The 19876-nt window shown below is 38.8% G+C and overlaps 1 protein-coding gene across 1 annotated transcript in view; it reads right to left on the reverse strand.

Moving 5' to 3' along the window:
- The window catches only part of NSMCE2 (NSE2 (MMS21) homolog, SMC5-SMC6 complex SUMO ligase), a 133591-nt gene that overhangs the window by 66804 nt on the left and 46911 nt on the right, over positions 1 to 19876 (reverse strand). The window contains exon 4 of the mRNA XM_072851904.1: positions 4201 to 4354. Coding sequence (XP_072708005.1) covers positions 4201 to 4354 — 154 coding nt within the window. The remainder of the gene's footprint in view (positions 1 to 4200; positions 4355 to 19876) is intronic.

Genomic DNA, 19876 nt, shown 5'->3' on the forward strand with positions numbered 1-19876 from the left:
CTTAAGCATTTCACTTAATCCAAAGGAGATCGCTAAGCTCTTTGCAGGTCCGGGGCCCTTATGTGTAAGGAGAACATCAGTTATGTAGGGTTAAGGTCACAAAAAATTTTCCTTACAAACCACACATGCAATTATTTAGAACTTTCCAATATTACCAGATTTAGTGAGTATCCTTCCAAGTGCTCAATTATTTGGAAAAGATAATGCAGTCATTTTGGGGTACAAGAAATGGTTAAAAAAAATATATTAAAAAAAATTAATCAACACTTCTTTTCTACTGCTTACATTCTAAGCAGGTTTGAGTAGAAAAATGAAAATGTTTTCCATTAAAAATAAGAAGTGGGAATTTAGGAATGTAAGATAGTTCTGAAAACAGACTTCAGAAAAATCACTTGCTGTTCACATAAAACCTGTCTGACAGTGTTTTGACACATATCATCAGAGGTGGAGATTTTACATCATTTTGCACAAATTCCAGCTAAAGTAGCTGCATAATAAAGGCTCACAGATTGAGGGAAAATGCCTGCAAACTGTCTGAAAGATGAGCAGAACAGAAACTGCTCTGAGGCACGATATCATCCTTACTGCCACAGAGATGCACTTTCCCAATTTCATTTCTGCACCTTAGCTGGTGCTGAAGTTCAAAGCTAAGAAGGTCTCCTTCCTGCAGCACTGCCTAGAGGAGAGGACAATCTGAAGGTGATACAGCACCTTTCTCCTCCCTGAGTATTAGAGCTACCTACTGCTCTGCATGTCACCTGTCAGGTGGCAGGGAACAACCATGCAGCTCCCTTTTATCACTGTGGCAGCAAATATCAAGAGAGAACATGTATTAGCTTTCTTAATTTTCTGTTAAAATAAGGTTATATTTAACTGCTTCACACTCTGCACCGTACCTAAAAACTTTGGTTCAAGAATGTTTTTCTCCTTCCAATCGTAGTTAATTTCTAAGTAGCAAGACAACATGAGAATATAACGTTTTCTTGTTCAGCTATTCTAGAATACAAATGTCAAACTCTGCATAAAAGAGATGTAGTGATTAATGGTAACTCACCATGGAAGGCAAATCATTTTAGCATCTACCCCATCTGCTCCTTTGAGACAGAAAAGGCTGGGACAAAAGAAAACTCCAGGAAAGCTCCTCTGAGAAAGCTTGGCTGGAGTTTTGGTATTTTATCTGATTTAGCAATAAAACCAAATCCCAGGAAAGAGCTAAAAATTGGACCATACTGTACATATGTGCTTGAAACAGGCCAGGAGTTATGCACTAAGTTGTGTCCAAACCTAGCAAGACTAATAGTTGAAAATAAAATATTAACCAGGTAGCTGTTGATGAAGTTATTGACATATGTAACTCACATCAAGTAGTTTTAAAGTCTGTCCCAAAATTTGCAGTTATAATATGCTGTATCATGGGACCTGTATTTTAGGATTCATGCTTTTGAAATCACAACTCATACAGGAGAAGCTAAAGAATACACAGATGGCTTGACTTAGGCATGGCTGCTGAATATTTAACAGGGTGACCTTAATGTTCTCCTTACGAAAGAAAAATAAAGGAACATGTGCACACGGTGTGCTATAAGGTAAATCACCAGTTTATTGAAACTAGTATATGTCTTCTACAGATTTCATGAATCTTTAGTTCAGCTGGTATTGCAATCCAGAAATTCCTGCCTCTGAGCCTACTCTTTCTCTACAGTAACACTACTTTCTATGTGGTATATGTGATATTTCAGATAATATTGACAGTGCTCAATTACACATCCCAGCATAGTAATTTACTGTGTAGAGCCCAACAATGAGAAGAGGCTTTTTGTACCAGATGGAGTACGCATGCCAGTTTAGCCTCTCACAAAGACATTAAGACCAGAGGCCCTGATCCTATAAGAATGTGGGTATCTGTCATTTTTAAGTTTGTGAATAAATTTGTGATATTCAATTCTGTGGGTCTTTTTAAAGGCTAGCTATGAGTGAGAAAAACACACAAAAGGAGAGAGGGAGGATAAGGGTAATGGCAAGAAGATCACATAACTACAATAAATAGAGAAACTGGACAGTCTTACTGGTTCCAGGTCAGCGTATCATATAGAAGTGAATTTACATATGTGAATATAAACAGACTCCACTGATCTTCAGTCACCCATTATTACTCAAGAATTTCTGGGAGCCTTCCTGGTAAAAGAGCCTTTTCAAGAGGAAAGTAAAGTAGGAAAGTGACTTTATGGTGGATCAACAGATTATTTAGGCAGAAGAGACAACACTGATACAAGTTTAAGGCAGGAGAATTGTGCTTGCTTTGAATGATTTGACTTCGAATTTTCCACCTCTTTCCTACCTGCAGACCTGAGGTGGCATTTAGTTATCCATTTCAAAAGAAGGTGGGCTGAACTAGACTGTTTGAATACATCATCATTACATTGCATCCAAGACTCTGAAAGCTAACTAACAATTTTCCATTCAAACTTTTAAATTGCATTAAATGCTGCAATAGGAGCAAATGTGATGGATTTACCTCATCAAAAACATCATGAATTCTACAAAACCCAAGCTGACCCAGCTGATCAATAGTCCATGGACTGAACACAGCAGTCCATCCAACATCATCATGCATTTCGTTTTGGGCACAGTCTGCCCTCTATGCACAACCAAAACAAAAGTCCAAGTGGCTAAGAAGACAAATCTGGAATTCAGGCAGTAGTAGCAGAATGATGTCCTTGTGACTCTTATTGTGCTTATTTAATTTGGGGTTTCTTTCAACAGGTCTGCCAGTTAGAACTCAGTCCCATAGCCTGAGCTGAATGTATTACTAGGGCATACGCCCCTTCCTCAGGCAATTACAGGGTAGAAAGTAAATCCAAAGTCAGTTATCAAGATTTTATCTTCTCAGTTACAAACACCTGGAAATTAGGAATTACAACATAATGGTGGGGCAGTAATAATTTTATGGTTATGCAGGGAGTGAAAATTACACTGTTTTGTGGTCTGCAACTTGGTATTTTCATTCTTAGAGTAGTGCCAAGAGCCTATTAAACTCAGAGACCAGTGCTAATACTCAAATCCAAAATCTTAAAACCCATAAAGATGGGGAACAAATATATTAAGCCCTCAAGGTCTAATCCTACGGAGTCTTGAGATATCAGATCTAAAATTCACCTTGTCAAGCATGTCCTCACACTTCATAAATCTCTACAGGGAAGTAATCCAAAGTCCAGTGAAGTCAGCAGGAAAATTCTTTCCGCTAGTTTCAGCGGGTTTTGGATAGGAGTCCAAAAAACAAAACTCAAGGAGAGCTACAGGAGAGCATCCAGAATATCATTTTCCAATGGTATAAATCATTAATCTATGACTCCTGAAGTTCCTGAGATACCAGTTTATGTTGAAATCAAAATGTAGGGTGGGAGGGAATAGGTACAGGGGTCAAGGGACAGCAAGCAGAATAATATGATTTCAAAACATGATCATGATTGGGGAAGAACAGCACAAATAGTGTTAGAGCCCATGAACTTTCCTGGCAACAGTAATCAGAGTGATATTTTAATGGCTGCTATATGTGCAGGGCAATAAAAGCATACAATTTTGTTGTGTTGCATAAATACTAGAACTGTTCACTCTCCAACTTTTCTGGTAATTCAAGCACAAATAACTTAAAATTTTAACACTTGATAAATCATGTGAATTAAAAAAAAACAGATTTTAATAAGTTGAAGTGTTACATGGTGCATGCATAGAAGCTGTAAACCTGAGAACACACAGAGTAAGCATTTTCCAACAATATAGTTCTATGATTAAAGCAAAGGTCTTCTTAGAGTTGCAACACATCCTAAGTTGTGAAACAGGAGCAATTTGTTTAAGTGACAAATGAAAACAGCTTACCTAATCCTTTTAGAAGATCCTATCAATTAAGAAAAAAATGAAAAAGTCTTCAAATGAAAAAACTCACCTTACAAAAAAAACAAGTGAAGTAAGATTTTCATGATATTTGTATTCAAACACGGCAGGAACTGTGGGAATCTAAATAAAACTACCAAGGTAATTAACTGGCTTTTTTTTCTACACATATATCAATTTAAATAAGTTTTTAAATAAGAACACTCACCTCGGTTTGAGCCATAACTGGCAGTTCTATATTTTAGGACAGTTAGTCACATCTTACCATTTATCATTCAAAGAATCTATTTTTTTTTAAATACGACTTACATTGTTTTCTCATCTCTTTAAGTTGATCCTTAAAATATATGTATTTTTCATTCCTTTGCAAATCTGAGTCACTGTTCTTGCTCTCCAGTGCAGTAAATTTTTCTTTTACTAAATATTTTAGATCTGGTATATATTCTGGTTTTTCTCGTTTTATCTGTAATGAATAAGAAATAGAATGTTATTTATTATAACACATATTTTAATACAAAGCAAAAGACGTCAAGCAAAAATTCATAAGCATAATTTCAGTTTCTTTTGACTCCAGTTGGGTTTCCTGCTCTGAAATCATAACCTCCAGGTTATTATTTATTTCAGCAAAAGTAACTATAAAATGTAGTGTTTCGGTGTCATTTAACTCAGTCGCTGTATACAGGTATTTCTCACACTAACAATAGGGAAAACTGAACCTCTGCAGTCAAACTTACTTCCATGAGTGGTAAAGGTCAACATGTTAACAACCAGCATAACACTGAACGTGAATGAAACCAAATATGACTCTGTCCAAAAAAGTGAGATGAATAAAAAACAGAAGTAACTTTTTAAAGAGTTTTCAAAACCTCCACTCTCTCACCATTTCTGAATCAGCTTTTCAGAAGCTTATAATCTGCATGGATGATTAGTGTGATAACACCAGCAAAAGCAGTACAGATAGCTAACGTAAAAGGAAACCACCTCAATGTATTTGTTCTGTGTGAACAAGAAGCATTATGCCACACAGGCAGGCAAAACCACAGTTTCTTGAAAAGCACTTGCTTACAGTAATTGTATCTGGAATGATCTGAAGAATAAATGACTGGAAATAAAAGGGAAGTCACCACATAGGCAATATTAAGCTACTCCAAGAATGCAAAAAGCACTTTGGGAACCCCCAAAAAACAATAATTAGAGGTTTTCCTTCTGTTTCTCAAGCCAGCATGAAATTCTAGGGAACTGTACCTTTGACAGGTCTTCAAAAGAACTAGCTTACAGGTGGTAGGCTGGGGACTGTGCTATACAATGATGATCAGCAGCAGCACAAACTCTGAAAGAAGGTGGACATCTGTCACATCATAGAATCACAGAATCATAGAATGGTTTGGGTTGGAAGGGACCTTAAAGATCACTTAGTTCCAACCCCCCTGCCATGGGCAGGGACACCTTCCACTAGACCAGGTTGCTCAAAGCCCCATCCAACCTGGCCTTGAACACTTCCAGGGATGAGGCATCCACAACTTCTCTGGGCAACCTGTTCCAGTGTCTCGAAACCCACATAGTGAAGAATTTCTTCCTTATACCTAATCTAAATCTACCCTCTTTCAGTTTAAAGCCATTACCCCTTGTCCTATCACTACACGCCCTTGTAAAAAGTCCCTCTCCAGCTTTCTTGTAGGCCCCCTTTAGGTCCTTAGCGCTAAGCCTTTTCCAAACCAGACAAAGGTTATTTCTAATCTAGCCTATCCCAAACATATGGCAAAACATGCCAATCTGAAAAAAGGGAGGAAAGCGCCATTTCTGCTGAGCCACTCTTCCCCTACCGCACACATTAAATTCTGCCACTCACCAGACCACCATACTATTCATTGTGAATGACAGGAAAAGATCCTACTGAGAAAAAAATGGTCCACTTCATCAAATCGTTTACAGCTCCCAGAGTTTACAGAGACGTTGGAAATCCTACAGAAAGTATTTTATTTCAGGAGCCAAAGAAATAATAAAAGTTAATATAAAAATGGACTTTGCAGATATATAAAATGCTACATAGCCAAGAAAACTTTCCTTTTAATCAAAGCAAAGCAATCCATAGAATGATTATTTCTTCCAAGAGTAAAGCCAGTTTGGCACATTTACTTTAGGAAGATGTGAGTTGTAGCAAGAAGAAAAATACGAAAAAAACATTCACTGCCAGGTGATAGCATGCAGTTTTCAGAGGCACCTGGAGATAAAAGATCACCTACCACAACATCCAACTGCAAATGGGAAAGACTCAGGAATACCTTGGTACCAAAGGAGCACAGCGACTATGAAAGACCAACAGCAGGTCATCGCAGATGCTCAAACTGCTGCGTAAAGCCACAGTAGCATACAGTCCTCATCCTATGAAACCTGACAAAAGGAGCAAAGGAAAACAGAACATCCTGTGCCCAGGGCAATGGGGGCAATCATACGCACTCAAATGATTTGCCTGTGTCAGCATCACAGCAAACTGCTGCGAAAGAAGGCCTACCACGACCAAAACCAACATTGTTCAGTACCCAGCTGGACAAGAAACTTGGCCATCAGGTGTATGCAAGCACAAGAAAGCAGTAACTAAATCAAAATACATTTAAAATCCAACACATTATAAAATAATTATTTGATTTGGACAACATGTAGTGCAAACACACTCCTTTCTGCAACAACTCCATCAGGCTGTTTTTCAGACATTCTCTCTTTAACATAAAAATAACGTATAAAAACACAAAAATAACATATAAACACAGGACCACACTCACAAGCATAGCCCAAATAACAACCCATCACTAAGGCCTGTCCTCATCACGAATGAGAGCACTATGGCCAGATACCATACAGAAGATCCAGCTGTGTATACTAAAAAAAAAAAACCCCAAGTGCTTCTAAGTTGCTGATACTCACACAAAGAGTAAAAGAAATGATGTGGACACCAGTTATTTTCGCAACAGCAATACATTAAGTTGTGAGGATAGTCCAGCAATGCAGCACATATGACATAGGCTCAGACAACCATCTAATATAGAAACCTAAAGAGTTAGATGAGAGAGATGCTCAAAGAATGCTCTTTCCTGTAGTTTAACTTCTTTCACATTTACAATTTAAATTCAGTTTCTGTTCACCTCCAGATGATTGCTTTCATTAAAATGATTAGTAAAGACACCATCCCTGACCACACTCAATACTGTACCATCACGTATGCTATTACTGAAATGCCAGGTAGACCTTCTGGAAGGTCATTACGTCACAGGTGAATAATAAGGCATGTCCACCCACTATAATAACAAGTAAATACGTTTGCTGTGCACAAGCAATTTCTCTTTGGTGCTGCATATCCCATTCCATGAAGAGGGTTGAGAATGGTCTAACCCAACAACATAAATGAAAACAAATGAAAGAAAATGTGACATCAGTCCTAGTTCCTCACGGTGGGACAGAATTGCAACATCTTATACACTGCATCAGCACAACACTCTTACAGGTACATTAGAGTTTTCTTTAGTTCTCATCACCCACTCCTACTCTACAGATTCATGATGGATGTAGTGATTATGAGATCAGCATAAAAAAATGTATGAGGACAATACAAACATAAGATATGGCTAAGGGACAAGGCAAAATTATCAATATTCAGGACAACAAGTTGGGGTCATACTTCTTTTTGGTCTAAGCAGCATGTCAGACAGGTGCTCTACTAGCAAACCTGAAGCCATTGGCATGTTCAGTTTGTCAGTAGAAGTTACTTCACATGGGAACCATGAAAGACACGTTAAGCAAACAACTGTTCGTTTAGCAGCACTGTCAGCCAAAACCAGCATGCTAAGTAACACCTTGCAGTCATCAGTCAATCCATTGAGAGTTACATTGATTTTGAAATGGGGTGGAGGCATACACACCCTACAAAGCACCCTGGAAATGACATATAACTATGAACTGGGAGTGTTCAGGACATATGGTGAAAAGAAGTATCAGTCACAACAGCTTGTTTACAGCAATAGAAAAAGCAAAAGCATCTGCTGTGACAGTCCCATAGCAGCAAAGAACCACATGAGTATTTACATGGCAGCTCAGCAATAAGAGGGAGAACAGACATGTTATATACGATAATTAATGACACCACATACTTGATCTATCAGCAGTGCTGATAGGAAAACACATTTAGAAACACTAAAAAAATAATTGTTTAGAAAAACATAGCTGTGGTTTACCTACCAAAAGATACATTTGCTCATGGCAGCACACCACACCACCTGGTCACAGCTGATATGTGCAAAGAGGTTACTGCATTTGATGGGCAATGCTTATGAAATGAGCCAGTTCTTGGCAGGTCTTTGACTTCTGCCAATATCTATCTGTAAGGACGAGCCTTCCTCTTGTAGATTCTTTCACTGGTAGTGTGCCTATTCCATGCATAAACTGTTAGACCATGCCTCCAAAAATCAGGCTTTTTGAAACGCCAGCTTGCACAGCCTAAGATAACTGTAAACTCAGGGTATTCTAAGGGGCAGTCTGGGGAATTTTTATTTCATCAATTACCATAACCACCAAATGGGAAATAAATTATTCTGTTCCAGACCAATCCCAGAACCAGTGAGGTCAAAGGTACCATAGACTAAAATTGGACCAGCTTGTGGTACTAGTCTACATACAGTAAAGGATCAGTGTCTAAAAAGGCACTAATTAGCATAACTCTGCATGCAGCATTGCATCATTTAGTAATTTGTCCTTCCCAGCATTATGTCCCGAAACACTTCACAAACATTAAAGAATTTAGCCTCAAACACCCATTGTGACATATGTACCATCAACTGTATTTTACAAATGGGGAGACTGTGGAATGAAGAGATGAATAACTTGGCCTAAGGTTGCACAAGGAGACTGTGGCAGAACCAAGAATAAATAAATCCTGGTTCTGTGCTTTGAGCACAAAGCCATCCTTCTACCTTCTCCTTTAGCTGAGGGAAAGTTCAAATTAACATGTGCATTTGGTTCACTCTCTAAAAAGAGGCCTGAAACAGCTTGTGGCTGCTTGGCAAACTTTGTGATAAAAGAGCGGCATTCGGCGTACCACAAAAATGCTCCACTGGACTTTGCATTGCAGTGGTTCAGCATGTGACATGCCATGGTTATTTTTTAGCCTTTTCTTTCTTCTCTCTCTGGCACAGAAGTTCTTCAGCTGCATGTTTTTAATCCTGTCACTGTTCCTAGGTACCCTTTCTCAGGGCTATCATTTATGTCCCTTGGTTTTGCAGAGTTTGCCAGTGCCATCCATTTTATTTCTCATAAATTTCTTGACACACCTGAACCATGTTGAGGTTTCCTCAAACCAGTGACGCAATCTGCAAAAGACCTCTCTTTCCAAAGAATTCAGAATTCTCACCTTAATCTTTAAGGCCACACATTATTTGTTCCCTGTAATTTAATCCCCACAAAATATGGACTTTAAAAGTTTAATTTACAGATATTATTGACACTTGGTATTTGTGAGGCAAAGAAACGTTCTTGCTTGCTAATGACCTTTTCAATGACCAAGTCAGCTGACGTGGCAGAATTTCTTCATTTTCCAGATTCTTTGTTGTTTCATTTATGAAAGGGAGGGTGATTAGTCACTCAGTGTTAAGGAGCTCAGAGGTATGTAGTTACCTAGATATTTATATCCTTTTGGGACAACCTGAAAAAGAATATGCTGATGTCTCTAGCTAACTCTAAATTCATAGTAATTTAGACTGTATTTATACTACAGCCATGTGCCGGTGCACATGCTTACAGAAAACTGATAGCAGCTGCATCTTTTGAAGAAAAACTTAGTATCTTATAGCTCTTGTTGGGACAGAATTTCTTATCTCTGTAATTTGATATTGTAAAGGAACTCAGTCAAGATTTTTCAGACAGACGACTTCAGATACTTCAGGACTTGGGGTGACTAGCCTAAGACATCCTACAAAGACCCAGTTTTCAGAACCTGGGTATCTCACACTTTCTGAATTGACATCACTTTAAAATATCTGACCCAGATGTGGACATATCTAAAACTACTTATTTCAGAGAACAAATGCCAAGAATTGGCTGGCTATAGCAATAAGTACAGACACTGTCAAAACAGCTTCTCTGAGCATCTCCATCAGATAAAAATAACTATTCTTCCTTTATTTATATCTGCTATGCAACAAAATCAACCAAAAATGCATGTCACACTTCCTTCTTGTTTAACGATTCCTACGTCCTATTATTTCATCCTTACCTCACTAAATAATTTATTATTACAAATATGCAGCCTTTCAACACATACATTTGTTTTACCTCAGGATAAGTCAAAGTTTGCTGTGATTATTTATTACAACAATTTTTTTCACTGAGAGGGAAAATAACATGGGAGCTAAGTAAATTTGTGGGCTGAGTCACCCATACACTTTGTGAATCATGTGAGAACCAACTCTAAGTGAGTCACCACTGTAACTGAATCAGGCTGCAAAATTTCAGCTCAACCTAAACAGTCATTTATTATTCTTCAATGGCTGGATTCAAAGCCTTAGCAAATATCAGATCATTTGTTGATGCACAAATAAAACACAGCTCTTGGAAACATCTGCAAGGGCACTCAAAAAGGATATCATCATTCAGCAGCAGGAACTGCCCTGGTTTGAACAGGGCTCTGCTGCAGTCAGAATTGCCTAAGGGCCCACATCTGATTCAGGAGGTGCAACACCTCTACACATCATGGCTGCAGGGCTGGGACTCCGGTTGAGCAACACCTTCACAGACAATTGTGAAATGCCAAGAGAGGCATATTTATGAGGGCTGACCCATACTTATGACACATACTGCCTATTAAACTGGGCCAGCACAACAGAAAATGACTGTCAGCACCTTTCAAATATCCCAAAACTCTGCCAGAGTAACAGTCTGAAGGTGAGGCAGGGTTGCCATGGTTCAAAAGCAGCATGTCAATACAGTGGTTGTAGCTAAGGTGTCCTCCAGAATGAAACTGTTAGTACCTTCCACAGTTTCCTTTCCTTACTTTGAGTGTAGCTGGAGATGTTTAACCTTTATAAAGAAAGTAAGCACAAAGGGGCATATGCTGCTTCCATGTATACTGGGGTATATCCAAAACTAACTCCTCACAAGTCGTGGCACATTAGATTCATTTTGGTAAGGCTAGAAATGGACTTTGGCCCACCCTGTTTGCTTTCTTTCTCCTGTTTAGAAAGGAACCATATATAGAGTGGGATTAAAGTAAACGAGCACCAGGTGAAGAAACAAAATTACCTGGGCACAAATGCAAAGTTTATAGCCTGAACAGCATTTCTTGGGGTTCCCATCTGTTAGACATTTCACCTCAGGTAAAATGGTTTACTCTGCACGTTTTAACAGAAAAAAAATGCTCTTTGTATTTTCCCCAGTTACCCACTATGGTTGAGACTAGACTGTGAGTATCTTTTTGTTTCTCTGCAAGACCTCTTGTGCACTGCTTTGCAAAGTGCAAAGGGGTAAAAAGAAGCAAGGAAAGGGGATCTTATTTAAATACCAGTATTGAAACTACTTGCTACCAATAGTGTAAAACTGTCTCATAAAGACAGCAATAAATGTGAGCATTAGAGGTGAGGTTTTCCCAAGGTACCAAAGTGAAAAAAGTTAATGGATATTTAGCACCTCAATCCCTTCAGCATTTCTGAAAGCCCAACTTGCCTGTGGTTTGCCATGAGGGTTGGATTGAATTTTCTTAATTATTCCAACCAAACAGAAGTCTGTCTTCATCTTGTTTCTCTGTAGTTTTTCAATATATGAAGTATGAGTACAACAAAGCAAAAACTTCTACAGTATTTAGGAGACATTTATGAAAACACCTTAAAAATATGGTTCAAGACACAGTGGAGGAGCAAGTACATAAATTTACTAATCCTTTCGTCTCTCTGTACTTTAAATTTCTGCCACAAACATAGTTTACGTGCAAGTTACTTTTGGTGCAGTAGAGATACACAGCATCTTGTTCTGAGTAGTTTTGCCTGAGCACAGATTAAGGCCTATAACAGCAAAAATAACTATTCTTATTAAAATGTTGCTTTGTTTTAACGGCATGTTAGAAACTGTGAGGCAGATGGTGCATCTGTTTTAGCAAGGTTGATTCAGCAAATGCATCAGGTTGTTGAACCAGTTTACCAAGCTGCTGATTAATTCACATATTTAGAAAACACATTAACATGGATATTAGAGCATTTTTTTGTCTTTAATATCCCACTCAAACTGATGGGAATTTAGACATTGATTTCAGTGAGAGCAGAAGAAGGCCCTAAGGTGATTTCAGATTAACAACCTGTTTACTCTTGTATGGCTCTGCTTGGTTGACTGAGATCACTAAAACCCATGTCTTCCATAGTGTGGAAATATAGGGTTAAATCCTAAAACAAGTAAATTCAGTGTATCTTCACCAGCTCCTACCAAACACTGTCGATTTATGCTAGCTGTGAAGCTGATGCCCATTTAAATACAAAGTGTGACTTATACTTTGGAGAACTGCATACAGCATGTATTGTTAAAATCAGATGATTTTCCAGAGGGATGTTTTCCATATTCCTTGGGCATACCTCCAGTGAAAGTCAAGCAGACTTTTTCAATTTTTACTCCTCTCAATTTTTTTTCATTCATCTGATTAAATTCTTGTCCCCAAAAAGTACTTCAGCACTGACAGCATTTCTTCTTCACGCTCTCCAAAACAGCAATGTGAGTCATGTTGTCATTTTTCATTAAGACTAAATGTAACCTTTAAACTTCTGGGAAACAGCAATAAGATTTCTAAGTACAAACTCATGCTTTATTTGAATTGACATTAGCTGAAAAACATATATCCTGGCTGACACTTACAGCCTAGACTCGCCTAATTAATATATCTGTATTACTATATGGATCAAGATGGCAATACTCCATCAGGGTCAGCACCACCTTTAACCCAGAACAGTGAATTCAGTGATGGTGCAGAGCTGGACTAACCGGAAGAAAAAAAGAGTACCACTGCAGTATGCCCCCAGATTCCTTATAAGCAGGGAGTACCTACCTTACTTACACCTGTAGTGAGTGTAAAACACCTCACCTGTACAACAGTCCCAGTCTGCGCCCTGTGGCAGAACTGCCTTTTACTTTGCACTTTACTGCGAATGCCCTAGAGATAAATGTCTCCTTTGAGCCTTTCCACATATCACATTCTTCAATCATTATTAGTGATGTTTTCTTATCCAGCTTCCTATTGGGACAGCCCTCAATAGAGTTATTAGCCACTAAATCCCAGGTCTTACTTCCATTCCTATCCTTCTTGATTTACCAGTTCTGGCTGACAGCTTGAACCTCTTCCCTTGTCTTGGCAAATACTATGTGCTTTCCTAGTACATGCACAAGTTATTCTTTTCTGTTAGGTTGCATAGGACACTCTAGAATGCTAACATAGCCTTTTTGCTATGTAGGTGTCCCCGGATATCTCAGTTCCCAATTTTTTATAGGCTCCCTGCAGGGAGTATATCATCTGATAGCGAAGGATATTTTCAACTGCAATTTCTTTCCTCCTCTTTGCTTATAGGTTCCATTTTTGCTATTAATGCAGTTTCAGCAAAGCCTCAGAAAAATAACTGTATCAGAAAATTAGCATTCAAAGGGCCTTTGCTCCTAGTATGCTCAATTAAGCTGCTTACACTGCTTACAGTGACTCTATAGTCACTGATTTTTGCAAAGACAACACGTGCTGTGTAACAGCCTGGATTCACCTTGTCTACATTACCACCCTATACATCCTTCCTACCGACTTTCCACAATCCTTGGAGTCTATCCACACCTTTCCTGTTATCTATAAGAGCATCAAGAGGCTGGTTCTTGCCAGTAGATAACTGATGATGCCAGTCTCTGTCACTCTACCTGTTTGATTTTTTAAACAAATGCATTCCACTTTCTCTCTCCTGGTCCTCCTGCTGTGAACAGCTACTTATAAACATTTGGGAATAAATCTTTAAATCCCTCTTCAAAATCCTTGTTTAAAAACATCTTCCTTTATTATGATGCCCACAAACCCCTTCACAACTGTCTGACTGTTTCTGTGCTATGACAGCTGTGTGCCCTGCACGACTGAGCCCAACTTCCTGACTCTGGAGCATCTCTTTTTATACAGAGCCTCACAAAACTGGGTCCTGAGAAATTTGACGAAACCTGAAGAGCTCTTTTATTATACGTCATTACACGGACTTCCACATCTTAGCTCATAACCAGCTTGCTTTGTACTGTCCACATTAAAGGAAACCTGAAAAATTGTGAACAATATAATAAGCTGTAATTAAACACAACATTAGCGATAGTAATATCTAACTGTAAGGTAGATACCGGATGCAATCTGATAGCTGACTGTAGAATAGAAAGCACATAAGAAGACTTTTTAAAAATTCAGAGACATTTGTTTTGCAACTCTCTTGCAATTTATATGCCTTTTTAAAAATCTAAACATAAATTATCAATCCAGGTTTAAAATTATGACTAAAAATGAAATCATATTTCAACTCTCCAGCCAGTATAGCTTCCTCCATTATACATAAGCCCTTGATTTTTACATGTTGTTGGAACTAATTAAAATCCAACTTTAATTTAATACAGTTTTTAAATAGTTCATAGTTAAAATAACAATTTCTGTAAATGCGACTGGTGTGTGACAGCAGTATTAACTTACCCATGTCTGCAAAATGTAACAGCAGGGTGAGAAGAAACAGGGTAAAAATAAGAGTTCACAACTGCAGTTATAAGGCTGAAGGAGACAGTTCTACCTGAGGGTCTGTCTGCATGGCAATAGGAAAACAAGGAGCACGAAACAGAAGAATTCCTAAACGGGGGTGCTCCTCACTTATACTGTTGAAATACTGTTTGTAAAAGCAAAATAAATTAAAAAGCTTAGCCTCAGATTTAAATACACTTTTCTTAACATTGCCTCAGCTGACAAGAAAAGGTTATGGAGTAGAAACCTTGTTTGTCTCAATAAGAACTTACTCACACAGGAAGTCAAACCAGTATGAGTTTGGCTGTAATACTGAAAAAACTCAGTACGTAAAATTTTGACTATCAAAAACATTGCCATTATGCTGGCTGACAATCCCAGAAATGTGATGTTGTTCATGATTAGACACTGTCACTTACCGTAAGATTTAAAAGTATAAAAAGTAAGTCATTGTCTTCTAAACTTAACACTCTATGCATGTATTTCCTTTCTGTTATTTTCAAGCTCAATAGATACATTTTTTTCTTGTTCCTCAGTTTCTGCAACACTATCAAATTTGTCTCCCCAGATTCTTTCAGGCTGCTAGCATAAACCCTATGCCAGCCAGCTCTCTCGATCACACCTCCCCTGTCATTCAAACTCCTCCCTACATCTTCCCGAATTTACAGTCCTAGGTCTTATATTTAGTACTGGTTTTGAACTCGTCCTTCCCCTTTCTCATATTACTTTGCTTTCCCTTTTTTATCTTCTTTTGAAGCTCATCTCATCATCATTCATCACAATTTTTCAGTACTGCACTCTCCTTCTTATAACTCTATCGAACTCACTTTTCCTTCTTTTCTCTGACTCATTCACTGTATATCACATGCTAAACTGATTCCTCTCTTTATTACTAGCCCTAATTATGGGATGCCTCCATTATTCCTTTTATATATTACATTCTCACCAACACCAGCTCCTGAGTCACAGGCAAAGGATTTAGGGAGCAGACGGAGCAAGTGACGGCCTCCCCTCCACGCATGGGTCATCAGTCTCACAGGAATGGTAGGTTTCACTGACCTCTTCACAGGGTATTGTAGTACGTGCTCTCCCAAGTGCACCCACTGGTACCTAGGAATATTTCGTCCTGAGAGTGCTACTGCTGTGCACTTTCCTCAACTGTCAGTGACCTCCTTAAGTCACCTCACTACAAAGTGAAAATACACCATCCAAAGTGGAACAGTATAACTCACCATAAGTAGCTAAACCTTATAATTGCATCTCATGCTTCAACAGGGATCTTCTCTATGAGTACACGTCACAGCAAATTATTTGACTTGACACTACTCTGTAGTTATTCACAATCAGATGAAATTTCAGCTACTTTCAGCTGATCACTTGCTATTTTGGCCCGTTCCTGTAGATTAACTATTATTAATCTCCATCATGATTGCTCCCCTTTGTTTTTGTCTTCTGCCATGCAATATACAGTCACATGATAATATTTTTTGCTTCATGAGTTTCTCTTCTCCACCAACCTCACCAGCACATTCTCTTGTCCAAGGGACTTTAGTTTGGACAGCAGACACAGCTCATCTCTACAAAATATAGGGCAGTTGCTATCTGCCCTTGTTTCTCAAGCTCATGACAGACTCCTGTGACGAGCAATGAGGAATCTCATCTTGTTATATAAAATACTACATGCAAAAAAGCCCAAGAACAGGACAAACAACTCCCTGAGGAAGTTATGTATTACAATCAGTAAACAGATGAACCATTAACTGATCAACCATTTCATTGTTCGCATGACAGAGAGAATGAGACATGCCTACTGCAAAGCTGGGTAACAAAACTGAAAAAAAAAGAACACCCAACTCACTGGCAGAAGAAAAAAACTCTTTTCCAGAGTCACTAACTCAAAATGGAATAATTAAAACTCCCACTTCAGAAGCTACCACTTTGAAGTGGAACTGTAGATCTCTATTTGCATATTAGGAATGCTTGTGTCGATTTCCATGCTCCATCTGAGCAAGAGATTGCAGATGAGGATGACGAGGCTCTGAATTAGGACAAATCAAATGGATGCGGACTCATGAAATCCTGTAGAGATAATTATGAGTCTCTCAAGATGATGTAATTAGTATATTAGCATGGTTTCCTCCTTCAGCAGTAAATACATTTTAACAATACGTAATGTCTTTATGTCTGCTATTTAATACGTCAGCCCTGCTAAAAGTCCTTTGCACCCTTCTGTTTGGTGTGTCAGCATCATTACATGCCCCCACTTTGTGGCAGACAACTAGATGCACAAAAAGACTAAGTTGCAGCAAAGATGCAAACTGTAACACTTAAGATTTAGACATCCTGCTATCTAATGCAATCCCCTCCCTAAATTAGACAGTTAGACTTTTTATGAAATGGATGGAGAAAGCTAAGTGTCACAAAACAGGAATCACAAAAGCCAGCTATCTAAGCAAAGATAGTCTAAGTGACAGGGAGTCCTATTCCTCTAATGGCAATGGGTGCCTCCACCACAAACCCTTTTGTTGAGTTAGTTGCTTAAGCCAGGCAAATCCTTCCTCATAAACAATGATGAGAGAAATCCACATACTATCAGACTTAATATCTCAGTGGTTAAAACAGTCATCAGTAAGGTGAGTGACCCATTTTCAAATCTCTGCTCATCCCATATTAGTTGTCCTAGCCCATAGGCTATTGGGTATTCAGGGGTAAGACATCTCGATCTCTCCTGTTTGAAGTTGTTCCACTTTGTATAACTAATTAAAAGATAATTGGAGTAAGTACTTGAACCTGACTCTCCCACATCCCAGGTTATTGCCTAACCATTCAGCTGTGGGTTCACTCTCTCATTTTGTTTCTGCAAGGTTCTTAAATCATGTAGGCACTTTTAAAAATCCTATTCTCTGTATTTTACATACAAACATTCACAGAGCAGAAAGTCACATTCATTTCATAATTACCACTACAAATATCTCCCATTCTTCTCATAAATAGTACCAGCTCTCTTGCTCAATGCTGAAAGATAGGTGTTTTGTTTGTGTGTTTGTTGGGGGGGGAGGGTCTTCTTTTTCAAACCCTTTGTCACAATACAACCCATTTGTGCAAGCACAAAACCAACATTTTCTGTGGTTCGTAGTTTCATTCCTTGCTTGGAGAAGGCAGCAAGAAGCCTCAAACAGTATTCATAGATAGCAGAATAAAGGGATATTCGTCTTTCACAATGATTGATGATCGTTCTTTGGATTCTAAAAATATGGTATGGGCTTCAGAAAGCACATGATGTGATGAACAGCTCTGCCCTGAAGAGCTCGCAAAGTAAATGATGGACCTGGCACACAAGCAAAGACGCAATATAAACCACACTTCAGGAGAAACACAGATTACAAATCCAGGATAATGAAGCACAAGTGAAAGCTTGTAAGGTATTTCAAAATAAGGACAGCCTGGTATAACAGGCATTTGTTCAAGGACTATAAGGGCATCGTGAGCTGATAACAGAAAGATAGTCTAGGGAAGAAGTAGTTCAAGAAGTAGTACACATGACAAAGTAATTCAAGGAAGGCTGTTCAACTGGTCTACACAAGCAATAAATGTTTACATTTATTTTACAGTTATCCCACTATAAAACTTGCAGATCCTTTTATTTCATTTCAGCTTACGTGTCCTATATGAGAGTTTAACAAAATAAAACAAACCAAAAGAAAACCCCACCGAAAAAACCCACAAGAAAAGAAAAAAAAACCACTCATTCCAGAGCAAGAATGTAGGGAACACTGATAAAACTATTTTAGTTCTGTCGCTGGCAAAACCTTCCCCAAAAACAAAGCCTTAGTTTCAAACTGGGAAGTAACTACAGTCCGAGAAGAGATGAGGGAAAATTTTAGAAATGTTGGGTGAACAGTGGCTGAGGAAAAATAAAGAGTCCAGCAACAGTATTGTGAAATGTTAAATGCAACAACATTACACAGCAAGCAGGGGAAGATCTGATTCAAAAAACCAAAATTTTGGCTGTGCAAAACTGCACTGGCTCATTTATGTTTTCCAGAATTTTTTTTACGATATAGCATTCTGTTAGTCTTCAGCTTGCAGTTCTTCCCCATAGGAGAGGCTTGTGGTGACATAATACAGGCACAAACCAACCCCCAGAACAAAAGGTTAAAGTCTTTTACAATATTTAATTTCTGTAGAGATTTAAACATTTCAATATGTCATTACAAAACAAAATGACTCAGTATAGATGCAATTCAGATGTACCAAAATGCATTAGTCATTCAATAAAACAGGCACTGAGGATTTACTAAAAATACTTTACAGAAAAAAATAACAACATATATTTACTTTACTGCATGGTTGTTGTGGAAAACACATAAAACCAAATACTGCATAAATCACCTTAATTTGCCTACCCTGAAACTAGGACTGCTAGTCCTAGTCCTAAAGCAGCATGGCTAACCCACATCCAGTTTCAAGCCCTTGTTTTGAACAGCAGTGCAAGAGGAAGCAATGTGTGATGTGATCACAAGGCAAGCAAACAGGGCAGGGAACTAACTAACCGGCAGCATGAGGAGCTCCCTGCCAGGTGGGAGTCTCACCAGCGGCACAGTTATCTTGCATCAGCTTCCTACTTGTCTAGAGATGAGATGGTGTTCCTTAGGGAACACCAGCAACAAGGAGCCTTGCCATCAGGACACAAAACCAGAAGCAAAGCAGTTAGCATGGCAGTTGGACTGCAGGGTGCGTAAAGGAATCCCAGAGATGTCACAAAGAGAAGCTGCTCCCAAATGGTAATAACACGGCACAGGTCACCCGTGCAGCCTTTCTGGTACTTTGGCAACCTCAGCCTCCATGGAAGTGCTGAGGGTACATTCTGCCAACCAGGGCTTGGACTGCTCAGACGCCCAGCGCTCCTCCCTGGGGCAGGGAGGTGCGTTCTGATCAAGTCACTGCTATGCTCAGTTAGGAGCTGCCAAGAGACATCAGCAGGCTTCATGCATCAAGGGTGCTGCACAGGAGACCAGTAGGATCTTTGAAGAATTTCTCCAAGACACAAGCTTAAGCCCCATTAGGGTAAGAATTACCAAATATCTGCTGGAAATACAATACAGTGGAAGCAGTCTAGGAGGTTCCTGGAGTGTGGGGAAGATAAATTCCTGACACAGCTGGTGAGTGAGCCAACTAGGGAAGGTGCCTTGCTGGAGCTGTTGTTTGTGAACAGAGAAGGCCTTGTGG

Source organism: Ciconia boyciana, chromosome 2, assembly GCF_034638445.1.
Source record: "Ciconia boyciana chromosome 2, ASM3463844v1, whole genome shotgun sequence".
In the NCBI taxonomy this organism is placed as follows: domain Eukaryota; kingdom Metazoa; phylum Chordata; class Aves; order Ciconiiformes; family Ciconiidae; genus Ciconia; species Ciconia boyciana.